At 39.0% G+C, this 20,922-nt stretch overlaps 3 protein-coding genes across 5 annotated transcripts; 1 reads left to right on the top strand and 2 right to left on the bottom strand.

The window, feature by feature from the left end:
• Positions 1-4,311: 4,311 nt before the first annotated feature.
• si:ch211-213o11.11 (probable G-protein coupled receptor) lies at positions 4,312-10,975 on the bottom strand. The gene is made up of 2 exons (XM_034869187.1): positions 10,396-10,975; positions 4,312-6,755 (listed from the first exon to the last, which is right to left on the bottom strand). The coding sequence occupies exon 2, from the start codon at positions 6,640-6,642 to the stop codon at positions 5,362-5,364; it is 1,281 nt and encodes a 426-aa protein (XP_034725078.1). The 5' UTR covers positions 6,643-6,755; positions 10,396-10,975; the 3' UTR covers positions 4,312-5,361.
• A 186-nt stretch (positions 10,976-11,161) lies between these two features.
• Positions 11,162-14,537, bottom strand: LOC117943215. Of its 2 annotated transcripts, none has more exons than XM_034869195.1 (6): positions 14,257-14,537; positions 13,780-13,926; positions 13,530-13,686; positions 12,547-12,722; positions 12,103-12,331; positions 11,162-11,980 (listed from the first exon to the last, which is right to left on the bottom strand). In XM_034869195.1, the coding sequence occupies exons 2-6, from the start codon at positions 13,885-13,887 to the stop codon at positions 11,784-11,786; spliced, it is 867 nt and encodes a 288-aa protein (XP_034725086.1). In that variant the 5' UTR covers positions 13,888-13,926; positions 14,257-14,537; the 3' UTR covers positions 11,162-11,783. The 2 variants fall into 2 exon arrangements, with proteins under 2 accessions (XP_034725086.1, XP_034725085.1); XM_034869194.1 differs by having other exon boundaries at positions 13,780-13,956; positions 14,257-14,532.
• Positions 14,538-14,679: 142 nt separating this feature from the next.
• rrp9 (ribosomal RNA processing 9, U3 small nucleolar RNA binding protein) lies at positions 14,680-20,737 on the top strand. Of its 2 annotated transcripts, none has more exons than XM_034869192.1 (15): positions 14,680-14,929; positions 15,047-15,141; positions 15,264-15,376; positions 15,467-15,534; positions 17,456-17,497; positions 17,627-17,753; positions 17,880-18,004; positions 18,100-18,192; positions 18,312-18,412; positions 18,508-18,642; positions 19,169-19,231; positions 19,342-19,499; positions 19,759-19,838; positions 19,967-20,040; positions 20,579-20,737. In XM_034869192.1, exons 1-15 carry the CDS (start codon positions 14,846-14,848, stop codon positions 20,679-20,681), a joined length of 1,461 nt encoding a protein of 486 aa, XP_034725083.1. In that variant the 5' UTR covers positions 14,680-14,845; the 3' UTR covers positions 20,682-20,737. The 2 variants fall into 2 exon arrangements, with proteins under 2 accessions (XP_034725083.1, XP_034725084.1); XM_034869193.1 differs by having other exon boundaries at positions 14,683-14,929; positions 19,342-19,487.
• Positions 20,738-20,922: the final 185 nt, after the last annotated feature.

Below are 20,922 nucleotides of genomic sequence, written 5' to 3' on the forward strand. Positions count from 1 at the left end.
TACTGTGCCCTGGATGGTATTTGCAGATGGTCTTTCAAGTGAAGATCATTTCCCTGGGCTGTGGGAGGGATAGGAAGGATAGGGTGGGATATAAATACTATACACAGAGATGGCTCTGCATACACTGCAACACCCTACTGGGAATGCAATCATGCTGACACACTGCATACACAGACAACATGAGACAAATCTGCATGCATGAGAGCAAAGATAGACTTCCAACTGAAATATTAAGTGATACAGTCACTCTATCAGTAAGAATGGAATCAGTAAGTAGTCATGTGGTTACTGAATTACCTTATTTCCACGTCTCATTAAACTTAAAAGTCTTAGAGATGGGGTTGACTTGGAAGACAATACTGCCACCCTCTGGCCTGTAAAGGAAAGGAAATCTAACCTTCAGAGCAATCAGATTTGCCTGTGCCCCTTTCCTGTGAGACAAATTGCAAGTAAGTTGGAAAAAAGAATTGAAACTTTCCCATAAGAATATGTCAATATAATATGACACAATTTAATTGTTGAATCGAAAAATTATGGAAAACATTTCAAAACGTTCTTCATTTTTCAACCAAGAGCTGTAACTCCATATGTACTCTATAAAACATACTTAACTTTTAACATTGCTGCTTTTCTGTGAAAATGTAGAATAAAGTGAAAATAAACACAGTGAACTATACTGTAGTCTTGTAAAACATGATATGCTCTATTGAGATATACAGTACATATAAAACAAAACAAAAAATCAAAAAGCCATGTGCTGACATGTTGATCCTATTAGCTTCTTCTTTTTGATAAGGAAAATAAGCTCTTGGTACAGAGGCACCAGTTGGCCTCATAAATCTTTTTGATCCTTTTCATTCTATCTCCTACAGAAACCAGTTCATTGTTCATCTGTGAGGGTCCCTTCCTCACTCGGTTTGCTCCTTCCAGTTGACCAACAGCATCAATCACATTGAAGCAACAGGAGATACGTTGCATGTTATCACGATATCTGGCCCAGTACGGTGAACATTCTCAGGTCTCTGCACTTTGTCTGGTGTAAAGTGTGTTGCGCAACATGCTTTTAAGAAAAAAACCTTTCACCTCTCAACCTTTGGACCCATTAACCATTTTTCACCATATAACAATCCAGTACGACAGATAGCAGTGTGATGATCTGGTGAAATATTGCAGTAGCCTACCTCCTACAGAAATGTCTTTACTACCCATCCTTTCCACTAGCAAAACTTGACAAAACTTTTAAACAATGACCGCACATAATACGTAACAAACCACTACCAAATATGTAACAAACTGTACACTTATTTTGAGTGGTGCTTTAGTGAGCTACTGATGACCATAGTCTCCATGGTAATGAAAACTTCTGCTGGATGAAGACAAAGAGAGAACACAGTATATTGATGACAGACAGTTTCCTGTGTCTGTGACGGAGACGATGGTATGCTAATGGACCTCACACCTTGCCAGATGGGGTTTGTTTGTGACAGTGGTTGCATAGGTGAGGTCAGTGGAGATAGAGAGAGAGAGAGAGAGAGATAGAGAGAGAGAGAAAGAGAGAGAGTGTGTGTTTGTGTGTGTATGTGTGTGTGTGTGTTTGCACCTGTCGGTTTCATGAGAAGTCAGCTGTTAATTTATTTCCAGAAAGTAAATTTGTTTTAAGTCAATTTTTTGCTGGCCAAAATTAGCATCCCTCCTGATATGCAGTAGCTGGTTGCTTAGCATTTGTGCTTAGTCCTCCTCCCCGACTACACCCTCTCGTTTAGCGTGGAGTGTGGACGAGAGGCTCACAAAAACCAAGATGGTAACGGCCAAAATGAAAAACTCAAGGCTTCAAAAGGTAGTCCACAAATCAGTAGGTGAAGTCACACTGGCTACGTTTACTGTTATTCTAATTTTATACAGTCTATGACGAGAACTCAACATTTGTGGTCTGTGACCATCATGACCTCAGCCCAATAGTAGAATGTGAGAATAAACAGAAAACTATATAGGGCACTTTTTTTAAAGGGGACATTTTTTTAGCTTTAGTTTCCACTTGAACATGCTTACACGTTTTAATGCTTTATTTTTTAACATTATTTTCACCTGTTTCAGCTCTAAATCCTTGTCATCCTTGGGGTATGGTCTGAATACTCAGCTTTTCCATTTTGTGTATAAGAAAAGGAAAAGCTCTGGCTTGTGTGTTTGTGGGTGCATACCAACCATAACCATTCTGGACAGTGCTAAGCCCCAGATGCAACAATAATGCCCTTGCAAAATGGATAACGGAAATAGCGGAAGGGGAGGGACATCCAGATGTCAGGCTGGATCCCAGCAATGTACATCTATTGAGCCAGACTACAAAGTATCCTATGAAGTATTCATAACTAAATTTTGAAAGAGTAGTTTAACACTGGAGGAAATAAACTTATTTTCTTTCTTGCTGAGTTGGATTAGAGGATTCTTCTCTCAAATCTATAAAATATATGGAGCTACATTCTGCAGCCAGTTAGCTTTGCTTAGCAGAAAGACTAGAAACATGAGTAAACCACAATGTGACAGAGCCAGACTAGCGGTTTCCCCATTTTTAGTCTTTATGCTAAGCTAAGCTAACCAGTTGGCTGCACCTTCAGAAGTATCAGACAGATCTGAGAGACAGGAATCAATAAATAAACTTATAAACTTACTTACTATAAATAAACTTATTTCCCTAAATGTTTAACTATTCATCTGCCATTTTAACTGCTGGCCGGCTAACTTAACAGACAGACATGAGAGTGGAGTTGATCTTCCAATCTAACTGTCGACAAGAATGCAACCAAGCCTATTTCCAAAAATGACAAACTATACCTTCAAAGAGCGCGCAGTTCTCTTAAATTTCCCTTTAAATTAGCTATTGGTGAAAAAAACTAATAAAAATTCTATCCCGCATTGAAGCAATTTGATGCTTAGACTGAATTGTTTATTATATTATGAGAATTTTCTAGGTGTCTTGTGCATTACATTCCCCTGGTTATTTTGCTAACCTTTGAAACATTACTACAGTTTACATTAAAGGCCGCATGCAGGAACAATGTTTTGGGTGCATAGCAGGTTTTTGAAAATGATTGGCCAATTGTTAAACAGCTCCAGACAACCTTTAAGAGTCAACTAAAGTGGACATTAAGAACATGGCTAAAACTTTCAACCTATGAGAAGATCAGCATAGAAAAATGACTTCATATTGTCCTTTTTTGACATACCAATACTTCAATGACTGTTGTGACTATGATAACATGTAGGCCTGTTTGTTTGTGGACGTGGGAGATAATTGAATGTGCACAGTTCTCCTTGTGTACAACAAATTTCCATGCAGATTAAATATCATTTGCTCACCGTGTGTGCATACATCACTGCTTGTTCTAGGCTTCCTGTTTTATTTTGTTGGCTTTGATAACAGTATTTGTCTGTACTTGTTATGAAAGTTGCATCGATACTCTGCAGCACTTACATGTGTTTACCGTCAGTAGTCACATGGCACTGTGTTGTCTTGCTTTTAACATGTCCGGATGTCTATAAATAACCTGCGTTCATGCGTGTGTGCATGTGGTTTTAGGCTTTAAAAAGATATAGGTAGTTGGCTGTTAATTTTTTTTTTTTTTTTAAATGGCAACTTTCTCTCTGGACTGACATTAAAGCATCTGTTATTTTACTAATTCAAACACAGTTGTTAATAACTCTAGATGTGTTTGCAGGGTGAGTGAAAATGTTGCTCAGCATGCTCTCTTCAGTTGTCGCCTACTATCGTGTCAATCCGACGATATCCCCAAGTCTAATGCTTAACCCAGTTTGAAAGAAACAACTGCAAATAGGCCTCCAATCATAGTATGTGTACAATATTTGATAAGTAAGTTGTATTCCTAGGTAAATGTATGAAATTATGAACAGTTGTTGATTCGCCAGTGTACAAATATTAAGAGGATATTAGAGAAACCACTTCATCTGATGAAATGGCATTTTCTCATTGTATAATCATGTGTTAACAGGGTTCAATCTTAGTCACAGGCCTTGTACAGTAAATTTAGGATTAATACTTAATTTTGTTGTACTGTGTGGTACCCTGAGAATAAATTAATTTTGTTATATTGTATTCTATCTACTATAAATGGAAACCTGGAGGACAGAGAAGTGAAGAGGAATCAGAGAGTCAAATGTTTTCTGCACGGAGAAAAAATGTCAAACATGCATAGATGGTGCACATTCAGGTGTTGCTAATGCAGATGGCTGTTTATAGCGAGTATTTTTGTGATCAGAGAGAGATAGGAATTTCCCTTTTACATTTGAGAGCATTTAGCTGGCACAAATTTGCAAAGGGAGTGAGCTCCATGATACTTTGGCAGGACACGTGATAGACTTTTAATGGGGAGGCTGGCTGTTAATCTCATGGTTACACGCGGCTGCCCCTTCACTGTAACAGGCTTTCCCTGTAAGATTAATGATTAGACATGAACAGTGAGTGTAGTAAATTATTCTCTGCTGTCAGAAAATACAACAATATTGATGAAAATAACCTAATTTACAAGATTGACTAGCCAGTCCTATGTTGCCCTGAAGATCTAATCTGTTCAGTACAGATCAATGTGCTAACGTTTACTGTACATATTGCTTGTTAGTGATGTACAGTAAGATTGAATGCTTACTTACTTAAATCTACAGTACATAAATTATTAAAGTAACCAATGTGTATTTGCACATTCAAAGCAATGAGAAAGAAAAGATTAAGTAGAGTAACATGTCTCTTTTTTGAGTACAATAAACACTGACAACACTGACTTACCTGTACAAAACAATATCGCTGCTATATAGAAGCCTCATTTTAAACTTCTGAAAAATAAATGACTGGCCACTCTCATTCTTATTATAAATCCCTCCTTCTGATTTAGTATTTACCTGAAGATCTGTATAGTGATTGTGTTGTTATAACTTCAAGTATAATCCGATATTTGTGCTCATTACTTTTTTAATAAAATAAATTATAATAAGAAGAAACAGTAGCTTTGCTTAAGTAGTTCAAACAAAGTGTTCCTTCTGGGAGTTTTTGTTGTTGTTGTAATTGTTAGTTTTACCACAAGTACAGAAACAATAATTCAAGAAACAATGTCTATTAGCTTACCATTGCAGTATTGTTTCTATGTATAATCTTTAGATAAAAGGATGAGAGTAGGCTATGTCAAGTTTTATAAACAATTAATTTCCTAATGCTGTATGTTAGCTTTCACTGTTTGCAAATACATTTTACAGACATGTTGCAGTCATTAAGCACTCTGGATCACTTCTTTTTTTATCTAGTAGCTTTGATAGTCTTTCACGCTACCATCAGCACAACAGTGAGGTAATACGTATCTAACTGAACTCTTCAGGGATCTGTCCCGGTATCCTGAAACCCGTCTGCCCAGTTTGATCCAGAGTGCTTCTCATACTGGATGTGGTCAAGCTTGCACGTGTCTCTACTGTGCAGCTGGTCCTATGAAGGAACTGCAGAAAATTCTCATGGCCTGAGCCCTCATGGCTGGAGACGGCCAGCTCTACTGGCCGGGCAGAGTAGCAACGCCTCAGCTTACAAAGTTCCTCCCGGATCTGCCGGTTAAGAAGCCCATAAAAAAATGGGTTAATAGCAAAGGAGGAATATGCCAGCCAAGTGACTGTTTCCATCAGGTCATCGGTTATTTTGGGAGTTGCATCTAGCGTCAGATGGAGGTGAAAGGAAAAGTAAGGCAGCCAGCAGATCAAAAACTGGCCAACAATAACCACCAGAGTGAGAGCGGCTTTACCTCCACCAAAAGGCCGGTCACGCAAAATCTTATTTGGGATGTTGCGGGTTGTGATGATGACAGTCTGACTGTTAATTGAGTCAGAGCGATGTTTCACTTGACTCTTTGTCCACAAGGGCAGGGGTCCATGCTGGCGGGCAGCCACACGGGCCACTTTGTACACATTACAGTAGACAGCAAAAATCACAACAGCAGGCAGGCAGAAACAGGTGACACTAAAGAACAAAGAGAAGACTCGTCTGTGGTCACTGTGGCTCCAGTGCAGTGAGCACTGTGCAGCACTGATGGAGCTCAGGCTGCCGTAAGATGGCCACCCAAACACAGTAGACAACGCCAACACTGCAGAGGCCACCCAAACCATCACTATCACGGCTGAAGTCAACTTCAGGGTCATCTTGACCTCATAGTGCATGGGGTGGACGATATAGTAGTAACGTTCCACACTTATGGCTGTGATGGTGAAGATAGAAGCCGCTATGAGGATTACATTGAGGAAGACGTAAACTTGACACTCCAGTATAGTGAACACCACACCAGTAAAGTATGGAGAGTTGGAGACAATACCAAGAGGCATGAGCAAAATGGCACACAGCAGGTCCACTGCACACAGGTGGCACACAAAGGCAAATTTCCTGAGATGAGGAGCTTTTATGACAACGACCAGAACAGCAGTGTTGGTTAGAAGTGCCAAAACATTCAGGATCACCATGAAAAATATCCCTGTCAGGTCCTTGAAGCGTGTCTGTGGGTTGGGAAGGGTGCCCAGTTGTCTGCTGGGAAGTGAGGGCATTGGTGCCCAAACAGTGGTGCTGTCATTGTACTCAGGGTTCAGAAACGAACTGTTTTCCACCATGATTCATAGCAAAGGTTTCAAAGTAAAAGTACACATCTGTATTCCGGACTTCCCCATTGTTCAGTAATGAGATGGTAGCATCCTTCAGACTTCAAAGGAAATAGTCTTTGCTCCTGTGTTGAAGAAAATAAAGTCAAATTAAACACATTAACATTTATGACAAATCATGTTTAATAAAGACTACATTAAATCTTTTAACCTGCATAACTAAATACTTAATTTGATATTCTACCAACGCGAGTTTCCTAAAATGTTTCGAATTGTTTGGCTTCTGATCTTCTACGGATTGTGAACACGTGCGGAGTTCCCAAAGGCTCAATTCTGGGGCCTCTTCTGTTTAACATCTACATGCTTCCACTGGCCCAGATTATGAAAACAACAAAATAAGTTACCATAGTTATGCAGACAACACACAAATTTACATAACCTTATCGCCAGGAGATTATAGACAAATACAAAAACTGACTAAGTGCATTGAACAAATTAACGGCTAGATGTGCCAGAACTTTCTGAAATTAAATAAAGAAAAAACTAAGGTGGTTGGTTTTGGAGCAAAAGAGGAATGATTAAAAGTCTGCGCTCAGCTTTAAACAACAATGTTACAAACAACAGACAAGGCCAGAAATCTTGGTGTAGTCATGGACTCTGACCTGCATTTTAACAGCAACATTAAGACAATTATAAAGTCAGCCTGTTATCACCTTAATAATATAGCAAGGTTTAAAGGACTTATGTGGCAACAGGATTTGGAAAACTTATCCATGCTTTCATCTGTGGTAGACTTGACTACTGTAACGGAGTCTTTACAGGTCTCCCTAAAAAATCAATCAGACAACTGCAGCTGATTCAGAAATGATTTCGAAGTACTTTTGCTAGTTTGTAAATCACTAAACAGTTTAGGGCCAAAACACATTTGTGATCTGCTACTACACCGTGACCCACCCAGACCTCTCAGGTCCTTTGGGACAGGCCTGCTTTCTGTCCCCAGAGTCAGAACTAAACAAGGAGAAGCAGTGTTCAGTTTCTATGCTCCTCACATCTGAAACAAACTCTGAGAAACCTGCAGGTCCGCTGCTACTCTGTTCTTTTAAATCAAGGCTGAAGACGTTCCTTTTTGATGTTGCCTTTCTTTGAATGGTTTTTCATTTCTTTAATGTTTAATTTCTTATACTGCACTGTAACTGTTTATTCTTGTGTTTTATCTGTTGTTATTTTTTAATTGTTTTTTAACTGATTTTGTGTGAAGCACTTTGAATTGCCCTGTTGCTGAAATGTGCTATACAAATAAAGCTGCCTTGCCTTGCCTTAATCACTTGGGTGCAGCAAAAACAAGCTGCACCTTTTAAAAAGTGAGCAAAAAGCTTCCTATTAACCTACCTGCAGCAGATACGGAGCTACATTCCCATTCATTTGGAGTGGTGTTTATGTCTTTAAGTCCAATATTCACTCTGTTTTTGGTCTCCACCAACAGTGGAGCAGCTGAATGCTCCACTATCAGCTATTTGGATACTGTGTTCGTTTGCTGTTTGATGCTGGGCAGGTAGTACAGGAACTATTACAGCTATTTTTTTTAAATGGTCAAAATCAAAGCATCAACATCAAGTTACGTTCCTTGCCTGGTAAACGTCCACAATTTTCAAACTCTGTACCCCCAGTTTATACTGCAGGCTTTTTGCTGAGATAACCCTGATGACGTCACTATGTGGTCATCATATTTTGATATATGAGTAGTGCATCTCCCCTTTAAGCCCTGTCCAGTTTAGTGGTTCTGGGAAAGGCTCTAAAACTAAAAACAGAAATGCCTGATGCCTAATTAGGCTTACATGTTAATTATAAACCTTTAGAGATCCTCACCTTCAAAGGAACACACACATAAATACCTAAAGGTATTGAAAAGTAAATCAATAACTCTTTTTGAGAGTATTTAAGAAGGGATGCTCTTTCTGTTTTAGTGAGTGAGGGACATGATCAATAGAAATAATTCATGGAGGACATGCTGTCTTTGCTCCATCCAACCCCATCCTTTTGAAACGTAAGATAATGAGTTTGCTTGTTTTAGCCCAGCTGCAGGGAACTGGCTGCATTGATTAGTATGTGTTCAGTGTCTGCCCTGCCCAGCACCATCAAATAGGAGACGTCTTTCCAGGACAGGTTTGACCCCTGATCACTGAGTATTTCATTGTGAAAGCCAACCAGAAAGCATTGACTGAATGTATATTCTGTGTGTTTACTGTACATTTAAATTTGACAAAATTACGCAAAATGCAAAAACTGAATTTCAAATATCTTCTCTGCATTATGGCTTTCCATCTCTTTGTAGCGCCTCTCATGTGCAACTCAATACATGTAACCACCATCTTGTACTGATAATCATGATCCGGTTTCAGACTATGTAGCATGCTGTATCCTAAACTTGTGGTAGCTTGCTGCCTATGATCCACTGATGCTCTACCCTGCTGTGTTCTTCTCCTGTAGACAGCTATTGGCATGCCACATGCGCCGTGAGATTTATCCACAGGAAGGAGTACATGTATTCTCATGCATATTATGTAAAGGTGCCCTCATTTGTTCATTCATGTTGCTCTTGCAGCATGTGCTACATCCTTTAAGTCTGCAGGTTTTACTCCTGTAATGGATGATCATTTTCCGCATCTAGTTGTTTAGTTTATTTATTTATTTAAACACTGAAACATGCAATGGATTTTGCCTCTACTATAGATGTTCTCTTTTACTATTTTTTCTCCATTATAACAACGATGAGGGAATTATGCAGGTCTTTAAGTCCCTCATAAATCCATGTTACCGAGTATTTGGGCCTGTACAGAGAAACCCCATAATCCTACTCTCTGTTATCCTTCAAAATCATGTTAACCAATTGCAAAATGAAAAAAATTTAGCATTAAATATCTAAATGATTTCAATGTCTAAATGGACTATTGAAATACAAAATGTGTTTCAGTAGATGCAATTTAAGTTAAAGATGTGCAATACTCTACATAATTAGCCTCATCGAGAAATAAAAGACATACAAAAGTAGTATTAGATGAATTGCAGTACATTTCCATCACTGAGATGTTGATGTACATATGCTAATATTGTAATTTTACAGTGCATCAGATTTCCCCCCCCCCCAAAAAAAAAAAAAAAAAAAAAAAAAAAAAGAGTTAAATCACAATTAAAGGCTCTATCCTACATATCCAGGTAGGAGTAACCATTTGAGAGCCGCCATCTGTGATGGGTGGACCTTTATTTCCGTTTTTTTTATTCGTAATGCTAAAACTTCATTTTCAAAACCACCAGGAATCTACCACTGCTTTATATCAACCTCAGAGGTTTCTTAAATGTCTTAGGGCCCTCGTGTTAACCTGATAGATTTCAGTTATAAAATTATAAATGTATTACCAATCAAAATTTCACCAGACTGCAATATGTAAGGACTTCAATATATGATTTGTAACATTTTCCTCAGTCTTTCACATTCTCAAACACATCTATGGTGCGCAAACTATTTTGTTGGTAATTTTCAAGCCATTTGTATATTTTAATATCAGCCTCAGACAGATGGATGATGAAAAATTAGGAATCTAAAGCTATAAGCAATTTGGAGCCTACTGTATTCTTTTTAATTATCAAATGTACTAAACATTTTGTCAGCATTTATATTATTGTGTATGAACCCGACTCATTATCCAAGCTTAGTCTTATAATGCCATAACCACTTATTTACACAAAAACCTACCAAACAACACTTACATTTTGAAAATTGGCTGTAGCTCCTCCAAAAGTTGTTTTTTTGACTTTTGTAAAGTTGAATACTTACAAATTATGGTGATGACTCTTCTGTGAATCCTTTAAATCAAACTCAGTGCTCAGGTGTTGTTTTCTGGTGTATAAGAGTACTGGTCCACCTTACAGAGATCTATTAGGAGCTAATGCAAAAACTGTGGGAAACAAAAATGGTAGAGCATCCCCTAAAAATACAAAGACATATGAGACTTGGTAAAGGACCCCAGGGAGAGCTGACACTGACAGAGAGTTGATGTGCTTTGCGTTCACTGAGACAACACAGATGGCTGAGCCAAAGGGGGGGGGAGGAGCCAGCAATTGGTGATTGTTCAATTCACATCTTTCAAGACAAGATTACTCTATCAAACCACCACCCGCTGACATTAACTATGTCCCACACACACTCTCTTTCATCAGTCAGTATGTGGCAGTGACTGTCACACACTGTCCACTGTATGGCTGTCTTTACAGATGTTCCTCTATTATCCTCTACTGAGCGTCAGAGAATATGCCCACATATGTAAGAGTCGGTTGAATTTGCTCAGTCAATTCAATGAAATTTAATTAATCTTATTTGTAATAGATTTAGATTGTTTTTTCAAGTAATAGTAAACATTTAATAGTTTGAGAGTTGATTATTGGGTAAATCGGAGCGTAACAAAAGGCTCAGCACTGACACCTATTGGTTGCTAGGAAAACAAATGTATGTAAATGATGTAAGAAAGGGTCCAAGTTAAGATAACAGAAGGATATCAGTTCTAAGGGTTTATTGGCCCTCATGTAGGTAAGCACAAATAACAGAGAACTGATGTATTAGATGTTGTGGAAGCAAATAGAATAATTATCCCTAACAGCATATTTTGCTACTGCAAACGAAACTATTCTAGAAACACAGTATCACTTGATGCAATGCAGTTTGTCATGAAAAACAGGGTACAAATGGAAACCCTATTTTTTTTTTTAAACATTAGAAAGTTATAACAGTATAAATGTTCAACAAAGACACTTCAAAGACTCACAGAGTTATTTAGACACAGCCACTTCCTAACTCAAATTAAATAAGAACACTTGGTTGTTTTTACCACTGACAAGTACACGTGTGACATTTTATAGTGCTGTCAAATGTCTTGGTAGAATCACCAGATTAAACTTTACACAAAGGACAACAGCTGTAAAAAACTAAGAACTCTAAAAAGTTTAAAAAATAACTAACTAGGCTAACTAACTTCAAGCACGAGAATCCAAAACTGAATAAACTACAGGACAGGTGGATTAAAAAAAAAAACAGCAACCTGTCACTCATTTCTATCAGGCATGAAAAATGGTGACCATCAGAGGAAGGTAGACACAAAAGGTTATACCTGAGAATCATTTCTCATTTCTCCATTTTCAGGCAGGAGTGAAGCATCTTGGCAAAAGCCTTGAATAGCTTTGTTTTCAGCTTTACCCATACCCAGTCTCTTCTTTAATAGTTTGTCCTCATTATTCAACTTCGTGCGGATTGCAGTTTTTATTTGGCTGCTATCAACGCCAAATTTGAGTGCCACGTGATCTGCAAGAAGAAGCAAAATAAACAATTTTAATCAACCCATTTTGCATTATCATATTCATAAATAATGAGCATCTACCAAGAAGGTCTGTGTGCTTTAAATTAAAAAATGTTCTCCATCTTACCAATAATACTTCTCAAGATCTCAGGGGGGAGTTGAGGCTTGTGGCAATCTTCTCCGGTAAAGGTGTTCCTGCGGCCCTGCAGAGAGTGTGTGGCCAATGTTTCTCTGTCAAAAAGTATCATCAGCAGTGCCGACGTGTACTTTTTGAAGTCTGCAATTTCCGCAATGCGCTCATAAAGATTTCTTGGAACACGAAGATTCTCTGAGAGATAAAACAAGTTCTGATCGTCCTGTGGACAAAGAAGAAAAATGTTAACCATGAAAGTATTAAGATGAATTAATGGCTGAATCGGATTTTTTTTAAATTGTCTTATACCTATTACCTGGAAAATCTTGAAACAGGAGCACTGATAATTAGCTCTCCAATGATAACAGAATTTAAGTGAATTGAGCAATCTTCCCAAAATTGTACTGTTATAAGAAGACACTGAGTATACGCACTGACCTCTGAGCTATTATGATCCTCTCTCATCTCATCCTCAGGATCAGCCAGGAAAGAGACAGTTTTATCTTCAGAGTTGTGCTGTGATGCTGCCGCCTCGCCTCCTTGGAGAACGTGGTCCAGAGTGACTCGCAGTTCATGTGCTGTGTGCCTCATCTGCATCATGAGAGTGTTCATCTCTGTAAAAAGTGTCAAACCACTTTAGAAATGCTGAAACAGAGTAAGTTTATTCATACAATAATTAACATTAGATGTTTAAAGCATAGGCTCAGGGCCTTAGCTAGGATTTTAGTAGAACCCGTCCTACCTACAACACTTGACATGCCAACAGCCCAAATAAGTATCTAGAAATCACAACAATTTCATTTAACTGCTCATTATATGTTTATCTGTCTACATGATGGTCTCAATGCCTTTTATAAATGTTATTTACAGGTATGTAACACATAATAAATCCTTTTAATTTGATTTGGTAAAACTTTTAAACAGGTCTGTAATTTTCTTCTACATTTGCTAATTACTTACCTGAAATTAAATATGCAGTTTGATACCAATTGCAAGGCCAATAGGAATGTCCTTGGAAAAGGACAATTCATTCAGAGATAAAAAAAAAAAGTCATTCATTTTTATTTTTTTTTACACCAATTCCTGAGTTAATTCTCAAAGTATGTTCAATGGTATGCTCACCTGTTGACAGATATTACATAACTAAAAGACTGTAGGTTACACTATCAACTCTAGTTACATTGACAATTAATATGTCCTTTAATTTATTACGAAATTGAATTGTTTTTTTCTTCCATTGAAGCCTTCTTGCAAATTATTTAAAAATTACAGACGCAAATAATAAAGCATCACCTGTAACTTTGTCTGAATGGTTTTGGTCTAAAACAATGTCAGAATCAACCTTAAAAAGCCCAACACGTGTTATACGCCTTCCCTGGCTATATTAACTCATTAATTTACAGACATCTTTTTCCACCCACCTTTCAGCTCCCTCAGCTCTCTCTCGGCCAAAATTCTACATCTGCGTTCATATTTGAGTTGTGCCTGCAGTTGCTCTATTTTCATGAGGAGACTGATTGTGTCTGTTCTGATGCCTGGGCTTGCAATGTTTTCTTCATCAAAGTCAATGGTTTCATGCTGCCAAATGAGAAGAAATCACATTTTCAGATTCCATGTGTAGTAAGGTAAATAACAGCTGTCTTTTATGCAAAATTAAATAGCATCTCTTACCTCATTGTTTGGAAAAGGAGGAGAGTAGCTGGACTCTTGAGCCATCCTGTACTTATCCTCCATTGGCTCACAGCCAAACTCCTGGGCATCAGGTCCGATTTTTATCATCTTGACTGGTGGTTGTGTTGGACCCGCTTCTGCGTCTCTCTTTGGTGGCATGGGGTTAAAAGAAAGAATCTGGGAGAGTAAAGACTGATCAGTTGACACACCAAGCATTGCTCCTCTGCACAAGATGGAGTCAAACTTTTGAGTAAAACTTTTTCAGTCGCTCAACGTTTCATGACATTTTACAGTAAGTCATTTGGAGACAAAGATGAAAAGTTAGTTTACGTCGCATCCCCCTCCCCCTGCCTCCACAACCCCTCCTACTAGCTTCCAGATTGCCTCCAGCTAGTGCCACGAGTGAAACAAACTGTCTTTCGATACATTATCAAATGCATGTGATATATAATGTTAGGCATTTCAGAGGAGGCTCACCTGGCCGTTCAGCTCTAATTCACGGATAAACTGTAACCACACTCAGTGAGGACAGTGACAGCACAGTAAATGCAAATACTGCGTAGTAGAGGAAGTAGTAGTACTACTGCAGTAGTGCAGTACATAGATCCTGATGCAATTACGGCTAATATTTAACAGCCGCGCAAAACGTTTTCGGTTGAATATGCGTGAAATACTGCTCCTGCATTTATCTTTTAGTGTGCATGGTACACATTTGTAAAATATTATTGTGTTGTGAAAATTATATTTTTTACAATTATGTGCGGAACAAAGCTGCGAAAACTTATTCCCCGAGGGAAGTATTTAACCTCAGTACAGTTTCCTGCTCATCTAAATTCTTGATTGAACCAATGGAAATTCTGAGTTCAGAGAAAAGGCGGGGCGCTTTGGAGGAACTGGGAAGATACGCCAATAGCCGTCTGTCCATAAACGTGACTTCAGCTTCCTAGTTTGGTTGCAGTGTACCCATGTGGGTTCTATGTTGACTTGCTGCTTTTGAAGAAAGTTGACGAGTTAGCTATATATATATACACAGTTTACTTTGAAACGCTGCTTGTCGCGTATTACAATGTCTTCGCCTTTCTTTATGAAGAAAAAAGAAAAACCCAAATTTGCCATAAAGGGGAAAAATACAGCAGTGCTGAAACGAAAGGTAAGTGAGCTGAATGTTAGCAAGGAAGCTAGCAAGCCAGCAGGTTTACTTGCTGTTCTAACCAAGTCACTCATTGTACGGCATTACAAACCCTCCTTTTTGTTTCTCCTGCTGCAGGCTGATGGGGACTCTGGTGGAAAGAGCAAACTACGAGCCAAGAAACCCAACTCCAAACACAACGAAGAGATTTCCAGCGACTCTGAGACAGAGAGGTTAATTTATCATGTGCTTACTTGGGCTTATGTAGTGAGGACCGCTGTTTGGTCCCTATTTTAAAGCACAGAACTGTTACAGAAGTTGTAAATTTGTTGTGCTTTTGTTTCTTATTGCGCAGTCCTGTAGTGCCCAGAAAAAGACAGTCCAATGAAGAGGTTGATTATGAGGAAACTCCACAGGAGAAGAAGCTGAGATTAGCCAAACTTTACCTTGACCAGCTAAAGGAAGAAGGTATGCTTGTATTATCCAAACAGCATAACTTACAGGTCTAACTTGACTTATATGACTGTATATATTTAATGTGTGATCTCAATTCACCAGAGGAAGATAAAGCAGAAGAAGACTCATTTGAGACTGATCTGATTGCTGGAAGACTTCAAGAAGATGTGGTAAGAGTGCTTTCTGTATTAAAATGGAGTACAAGCCAAAGGTTTGGACACACCTTCTCATTCAATGTGTTTTCATTTCTATCTACATTGTAGATTATCACTGAAGGCATCCAAACTATGAATGAACACATCTGGAATTATATACTTAACAAAAGTGTGAAAAAAAACGAAAACATGTCTTGTAGTTTCTTCAAAGTAGCCACCCTTTGCTTTTTTTGTTAGTGCTGCAAACCATTGGTGTTCTCTCAATGAGCTTCATGAGGTAGTCACCTGAAATGGTTTTTCTTCACAGGTGTGCCTTGTCAGGGTTAATTAATGGAATTTCTTGCCTTATTAATAGACTTGGGACTATCAGTTGCGTTGTGCAGAGGTTGGGTTGATACACAGCCGACAGCCCTATCGGGAAAACTGTTAGAGATCATATTTTGGCAAGAACCAATCAACTAAGTAAAGAGAAACAAGTGACCATCATTACATTAAGAAATGACGGTCAGTCTGTCTGGAATATTGCAAAAACTTTGAATGTGTCCCCAAGTGCAGTCGCAAAAACCATCAAGCGCTACAACGAAACTGGCTCACACGAAGACCGCCCCAGGAAAGGAAGACCAAGAGTCACCTCTCCTGCTGAGGATAATTTCATCTGAGTCACAAGCCTCAGAAATCGCACGTTAACAGCGGCTCAAATTAGAGACCAGATGAATACCAAACAGAGTCCTAGCAGCAGACCTCTCCAGAACTGTTAAGAGGAGACTGCGCGAATCAGGCCTTCATGGTCAAATAGCAGCTAGGAAACCACTGCTAAGGACGGGCAACAATCAGAAGAGAGTTCTTCGGGCCAAGAAACACAAGGAATGGTCATTAGAGCAGTAAAATCGGTGCTTTGGTCTGATGAGCCCAAGTTTGAGATCTTTGGTTCCAACCGCCGTGTCTTTGCAAGATGGAGAAAGGGTGACCGGATGGCTTCTAAATGCCTGGTTCCCACCGTGGAGCATGGAGGAGGAGGTGTGACGGTGTGGGGGTGCTTTGCTGGTGACAATGTTGGGGATTTATTCAAAATTGAAGGCACACTGAACCAGCATGGCTACCACAGCCTCCTGCAGCAACATCCCATCCCATACAGTTTGCGTTTAGTTGGGCCATCATTTATTTTTCAACAGGACAATGATCCCAAACCCACCTCCAGGCTGTGTAAGGGCTATTTGACCAAGAAGGAGAGTGATGGAGTGGTGCGCCTCCACAGTCAGCGGACCTGAACCCAATCAAGATGGTTTGGGTTGAGCTGGACGCCAGAGTGAAGGCAAAAGGGCCAACAAGTGCTAAGCATCTCTCGGAAACTCCTTCAAGACTGTTGGGAAACCGTTTCAGGTGACTACCTCTTGAAGCTCATCAAGAGAATGCCAAGAGTGTGCAAAGCAGTAATCCGAGAAAAGGGTGGCTACTTTAACAAAACTAGAATTTAAGACGTGTTTTCAGTTATTTCACCTTTTTTAAGTACATAATTCCATATGTGTACATTCATAGTTCTAATGCTCCAGTGATAATCTACAATGTAAATAGTCATGAAAATAAAGGTAACTCATTGAATGAGAAGGTGTCCTTCTTTTGGTATGTTTATTTTAGTGACAGTCTAGTTTCAGTTTGATCGCTAAATGAATAAAACAGCCATAATAAACTGGCTGTGTGGATCTTTGAGCATATACAAATGTTGATATGCTCAACTGGGTCCCATGAATGAATTAGTGTTTGCAGCAATATCATTTTTATTTCAAATTATTTCAGCCCTGGTTTTGCTAGTGTTGTGTCCAAACTAAACCTTTGTCCTTGATCTTAGACACATTATTTCTTTTTGGATTTAATGTGGGATCAATTGCCATACACTGGTCTGCTATTGATTGTGCTGTGTATGTGATTTGTCCCTCAGCTTGAACAAAAAGGAAAGCTTCAGCGGCTTATTGCCAAAGATGTGAGTATGAGGATGTGTATCTGTTAAATCTCAACAGCATCATATACAAAAAACAGCGTGTCTTAATACGGGAAAACCGCTGTTTATGAACAGACTGACTTTTTGTTTAATTTCTGGTCTCTCTTTTAGCTCATGCCGCCGGATGCTTCAGAAATCAGGGTGTTAAGAGGACACAAACTTCCAATTACCTGTCTTGTCATCAGCTCTGATGACAAGTTCATCTTTTCTGCTGCCAAAGACTGCTCCATCATTAAGTGTTAGTATATATTAAAATCCTGAAAATCCATTGTTTATGATACTACAGAGAAGTATGCATGGGCGGATGATGAGATTAATGGTCTGCTTTGGTAGTTTCAGTTAATGGTCTTTCTTATATCTTCAGGGGATGTTGTAGCTGGGAAGAAACTGCACACAATACCTGGCGGAAGGAAAGGTACAGAGGATCGGCATGTTGGTCATACAGGCCATATTCTGTGTATGGCCATATCATCAGATGGAAAATACTTGGTACGTAGTATTCTCTCAGCATCCTGCTTTGGCCAGTAGTTTGCCAAAATGTGACATCACATTGTAACAGGAACCTTTTCCTCAACATATTTTAGGCCACCGGAGACGTGAACAAACTGATCATGATCTGGGAGGCAGAAACATGTAAACATCTATACAAATTCACAGGACACAAAGGGCCTGTTTCAGTACGTTTTCCCTCTTTCTTTCCGTTTAATGGAATTACCCTTTTTATCTTACCAGTTGTGTAGCTATTGCAGTGCTGAGGTCATCCTGTGAATCCTATTAAACGTGTGTTCCTTCTTAGGGTCTTTCGTTCAGGAAGGGAACTCATGATCTGTACAGCGCCTCTCATGATCGCTCAATAAAGGTGTGGAATGTGGACGAGAATGTGTATGTGGAAACTCTGTGAGTACCTAATCAAAAAAATAATTGATCTCACTCTAAACCACTTGCACTTGTTTTGAAATTGTGAATTCAACTGGGATTGTGACTTGCTGTAGCTTTGGGCATCAGGACGCCATCACAGGACTGGACAGTCTGAGCCGTGAGTGCTGTGTGACCGCCGGAGGAAGAGATCGCTCCGTGCGGGTGTGGAAGATAGCCGAGGAATCTCAGCTGGTGTTCCACGGCCACGAGTGAGTCCGTCTGTGTTTTCTGTTTTTGTGTCTTGTTGTTTGCACCTTTTGAAATCGTGCCTTGTCTTCCATCAGTTCCGTATAAAAACACAGCATATTAGTACACTTTATTAAGAGGCACTTTTTAATACTGTCAAATTAGGAAGTATTACTTTTTAAAGTGGAAAGCTTTTTCCCAAGTGAGCAGTGAAGGGTTTAAAACAATGGAAGAGTGAGGTGGTAATGTAAAACTCAGATCAGTACAGGTGTCACAGTAATGTAACCGTTTTTTGTCACTTGAATGCCGTACAGTATATTTATTTTATAATTCATTATGTATGCATGTAATGATTGATATATGCAGAATGTTAAATCTTAAGAATTAACTTTTGAATATAAATGTCTTTATTTTTTCGTTAAATACTGACAACTGGAAGAAATATTAACACAATAGGAACATAACAGCTCAAAATCCTACATCTCTAATATTCGTCTTGCATTTCCTGTTAGACTGACATTATTTTATCTCTATTGTGTCTCCCTACAGGGGTTCAATCGATTGTATCCAGCTCATAAACGAGGAGCACATGATAACAGGAGCTGATGATGGGTGAGACACTAGCAGCTTTTACAGTCATATTGTACTTTTTTTCTTCTTCCAGAATCTAAAATTCATTTGGGTTTCTCTTCTGTACTCTCTCTCAATTTTCTGAACGTTAGTTCTGTGTCTCTGTGGAGTGTCAACAAGAAGAAGCCTCTCTGCACAGTAAAGCAGGCTCACGGTCGCCATGGTGATGCAGGGCTGGAGCAGCCTTATTGGGTCGCCTCGGTAGCAGCGCTTCAGAACTCTGATACAGTCGCCTCAGGTGCCTCTGGCTGTGAGGGAACTCCTTACCAGCTTTTTATTATCTCGCATACATTCACTTCATGCAAAGGACGCATTAAATTAAACCTCTTTCACAGTTGTGTTTCATGAATGCAAATTTAATCAATATAATGTATTAACTTGGTCCTAAATGTAAGTGTTTGTAAAACCCCATGTGTAGAACAGTTGATGCATTTATGTTTCGCATAGCTATATTTAAGTTGTTCTGTCTGTAGTGATGTCAATTAGTTACAGTGGGTTCTTCTATGTAGGTTCACACAACTCACAGGTACAGGTGTGGAAGTGTGGCCAGAATTACCGTGGGCTGCAGCCTCTATTCAGTGTGCCTGTGGTAAGCTTACTTTCTCCTTATCTCTTATTTATTTATATTCATACACGTTCTTTAGAATGCATACATGGCAGCCATAACAGCTGTCTTAAAATTTCTCATTGTGTCGCTTCCTCTGCTTTCTCTCTCAGTCCGGTTTCATCAACAGTCTGAAGTTTTCAAGCTCCGGTCAGTTCTTGGTAGCTGGAGTTGGACAGGAGCACAGGTAACTGAACTTATGGTCATGTTTCCATGGAAACTGTCTGTAAAGGTCCTATCAATTTGCTAAATAGCAGTGCAGGTTCATGTTCAGTAAATGAAATGCACACTAGATGGCGGTGTTAATCCGTTTCTCAGCCTTTTTCACAGGTGAAATCAAAATTAGTTCCAGTAACAAATTCTGCAATCAGTTTGAAATTGTGTGATCCCACACAGACATTTGAAATATTGGGTGGTATTTGCTATGATTTCAATGTCTTGTTTTGATTCACTTTATCCTCAAGGGTTTCAGGCACTGCTAGAAGAGGTTAACAACTGGAATGTGGTCTAGACCTGCTCTATCTGTAAAGTGTCTTGAAATAACTCTTGTTGTGATTTGATACTTTAAATAAAATTGAATTGAACAACCACTGTTGGTAGATCCATTTAAAACATATAATTCTTTATCTTTTTTCTTTAGGTTTTGTTTCAAATGCTATTTGGATGATGTAGTCTGTGTGTGTCTGTTACCTCTGCTTCTACCTTTTGTTTGTTTTTATCTGCAGGCTGGGTCGATGGTGGCGACTAAAAGAGGCCAAGAATGGGATCTATGTTATTCCTCTTAAAAGGAAACCTCCAAATCCAGAGGAAGCCAAGATGACTGAATAGTGGACTTTTAGTAGTGGAAGGGTCTTTTATTTTGTAAATTAAATGTTTAAAAACTGCCTATGTATCTCATTTTTGATCCTCTATTTGTGACTAAAGCTCGAAATGTTAACCTATATTTATATACAGGTTCTAGGTATTTGCTGCTAGTTCCTCCTGTGGCTTGGGTGAAGGAGTCAGCAGAGATCGAAGTAGGCTGAATTTGGATTGAGCTGTAAGTGAGAAAAGGCTGTACAGTAGGCGT

Source organism: Etheostoma cragini, chromosome 4 (genome assembly GCF_013103735.1).
Source record: "Etheostoma cragini isolate CJK2018 chromosome 4, CSU_Ecrag_1.0, whole genome shotgun sequence".
Taxonomy (NCBI): domain Eukaryota; kingdom Metazoa; phylum Chordata; class Actinopteri; order Perciformes; family Percidae; genus Etheostoma; species Etheostoma cragini.

Excerpts from the sequence above, each read along its gene's own strand:
- rrp9 (XM_034869192.1), top strand. The coding sequence starts at position 14,846 with ATGTCTTCGCCTTTCTTTATGAAGAAAAAAGAAAAACCCAAATTTGCC. Across the intron at positions 15,142-15,263 it reads AGCGACTCTGAGACAGAGAG|TCCTGTAGTGCCCAGAAAAA; the intron begins GTTAATTTATCA and ends CTTATTGCGCAG. Across the intron at positions 19,500-19,758 it reads CGCCTCAGGTGCCTCTGGCT|GTTCACACAACTCACAGGTA; the intron begins GTGAGGGAACTC and ends TCTTCTATGTAG.
- LOC117943215 (XM_034869194.1), bottom strand. The coding sequence starts at position 13,938 with ATGCCACCAAAGAGAGACGCAGAAGCGGGTCCAACACAACCACCAGTC. Across the intron at positions 12,723-13,529 it reads AGAGCTGAGGGAGCTGAAAG|AGATGAACACTCTCATGATG; the intron begins GTGGGTGGAAAA and ends CACTTTTTACAG. Across the intron at positions 11,981-12,102 it reads GATCTTGAGAAGTATTATTG|ATCACGTGGCACTCAAATTT; the intron begins GTAAGATGGAGA and ends TTCTTCTTGCAG.
- si:ch211-213o11.11 (XM_034869187.1), bottom strand. The coding sequence starts at position 6,642 with ATGGTGGAAAACAGTTCGTTTCTGAACCCTGAGTACAATGACAGCACC.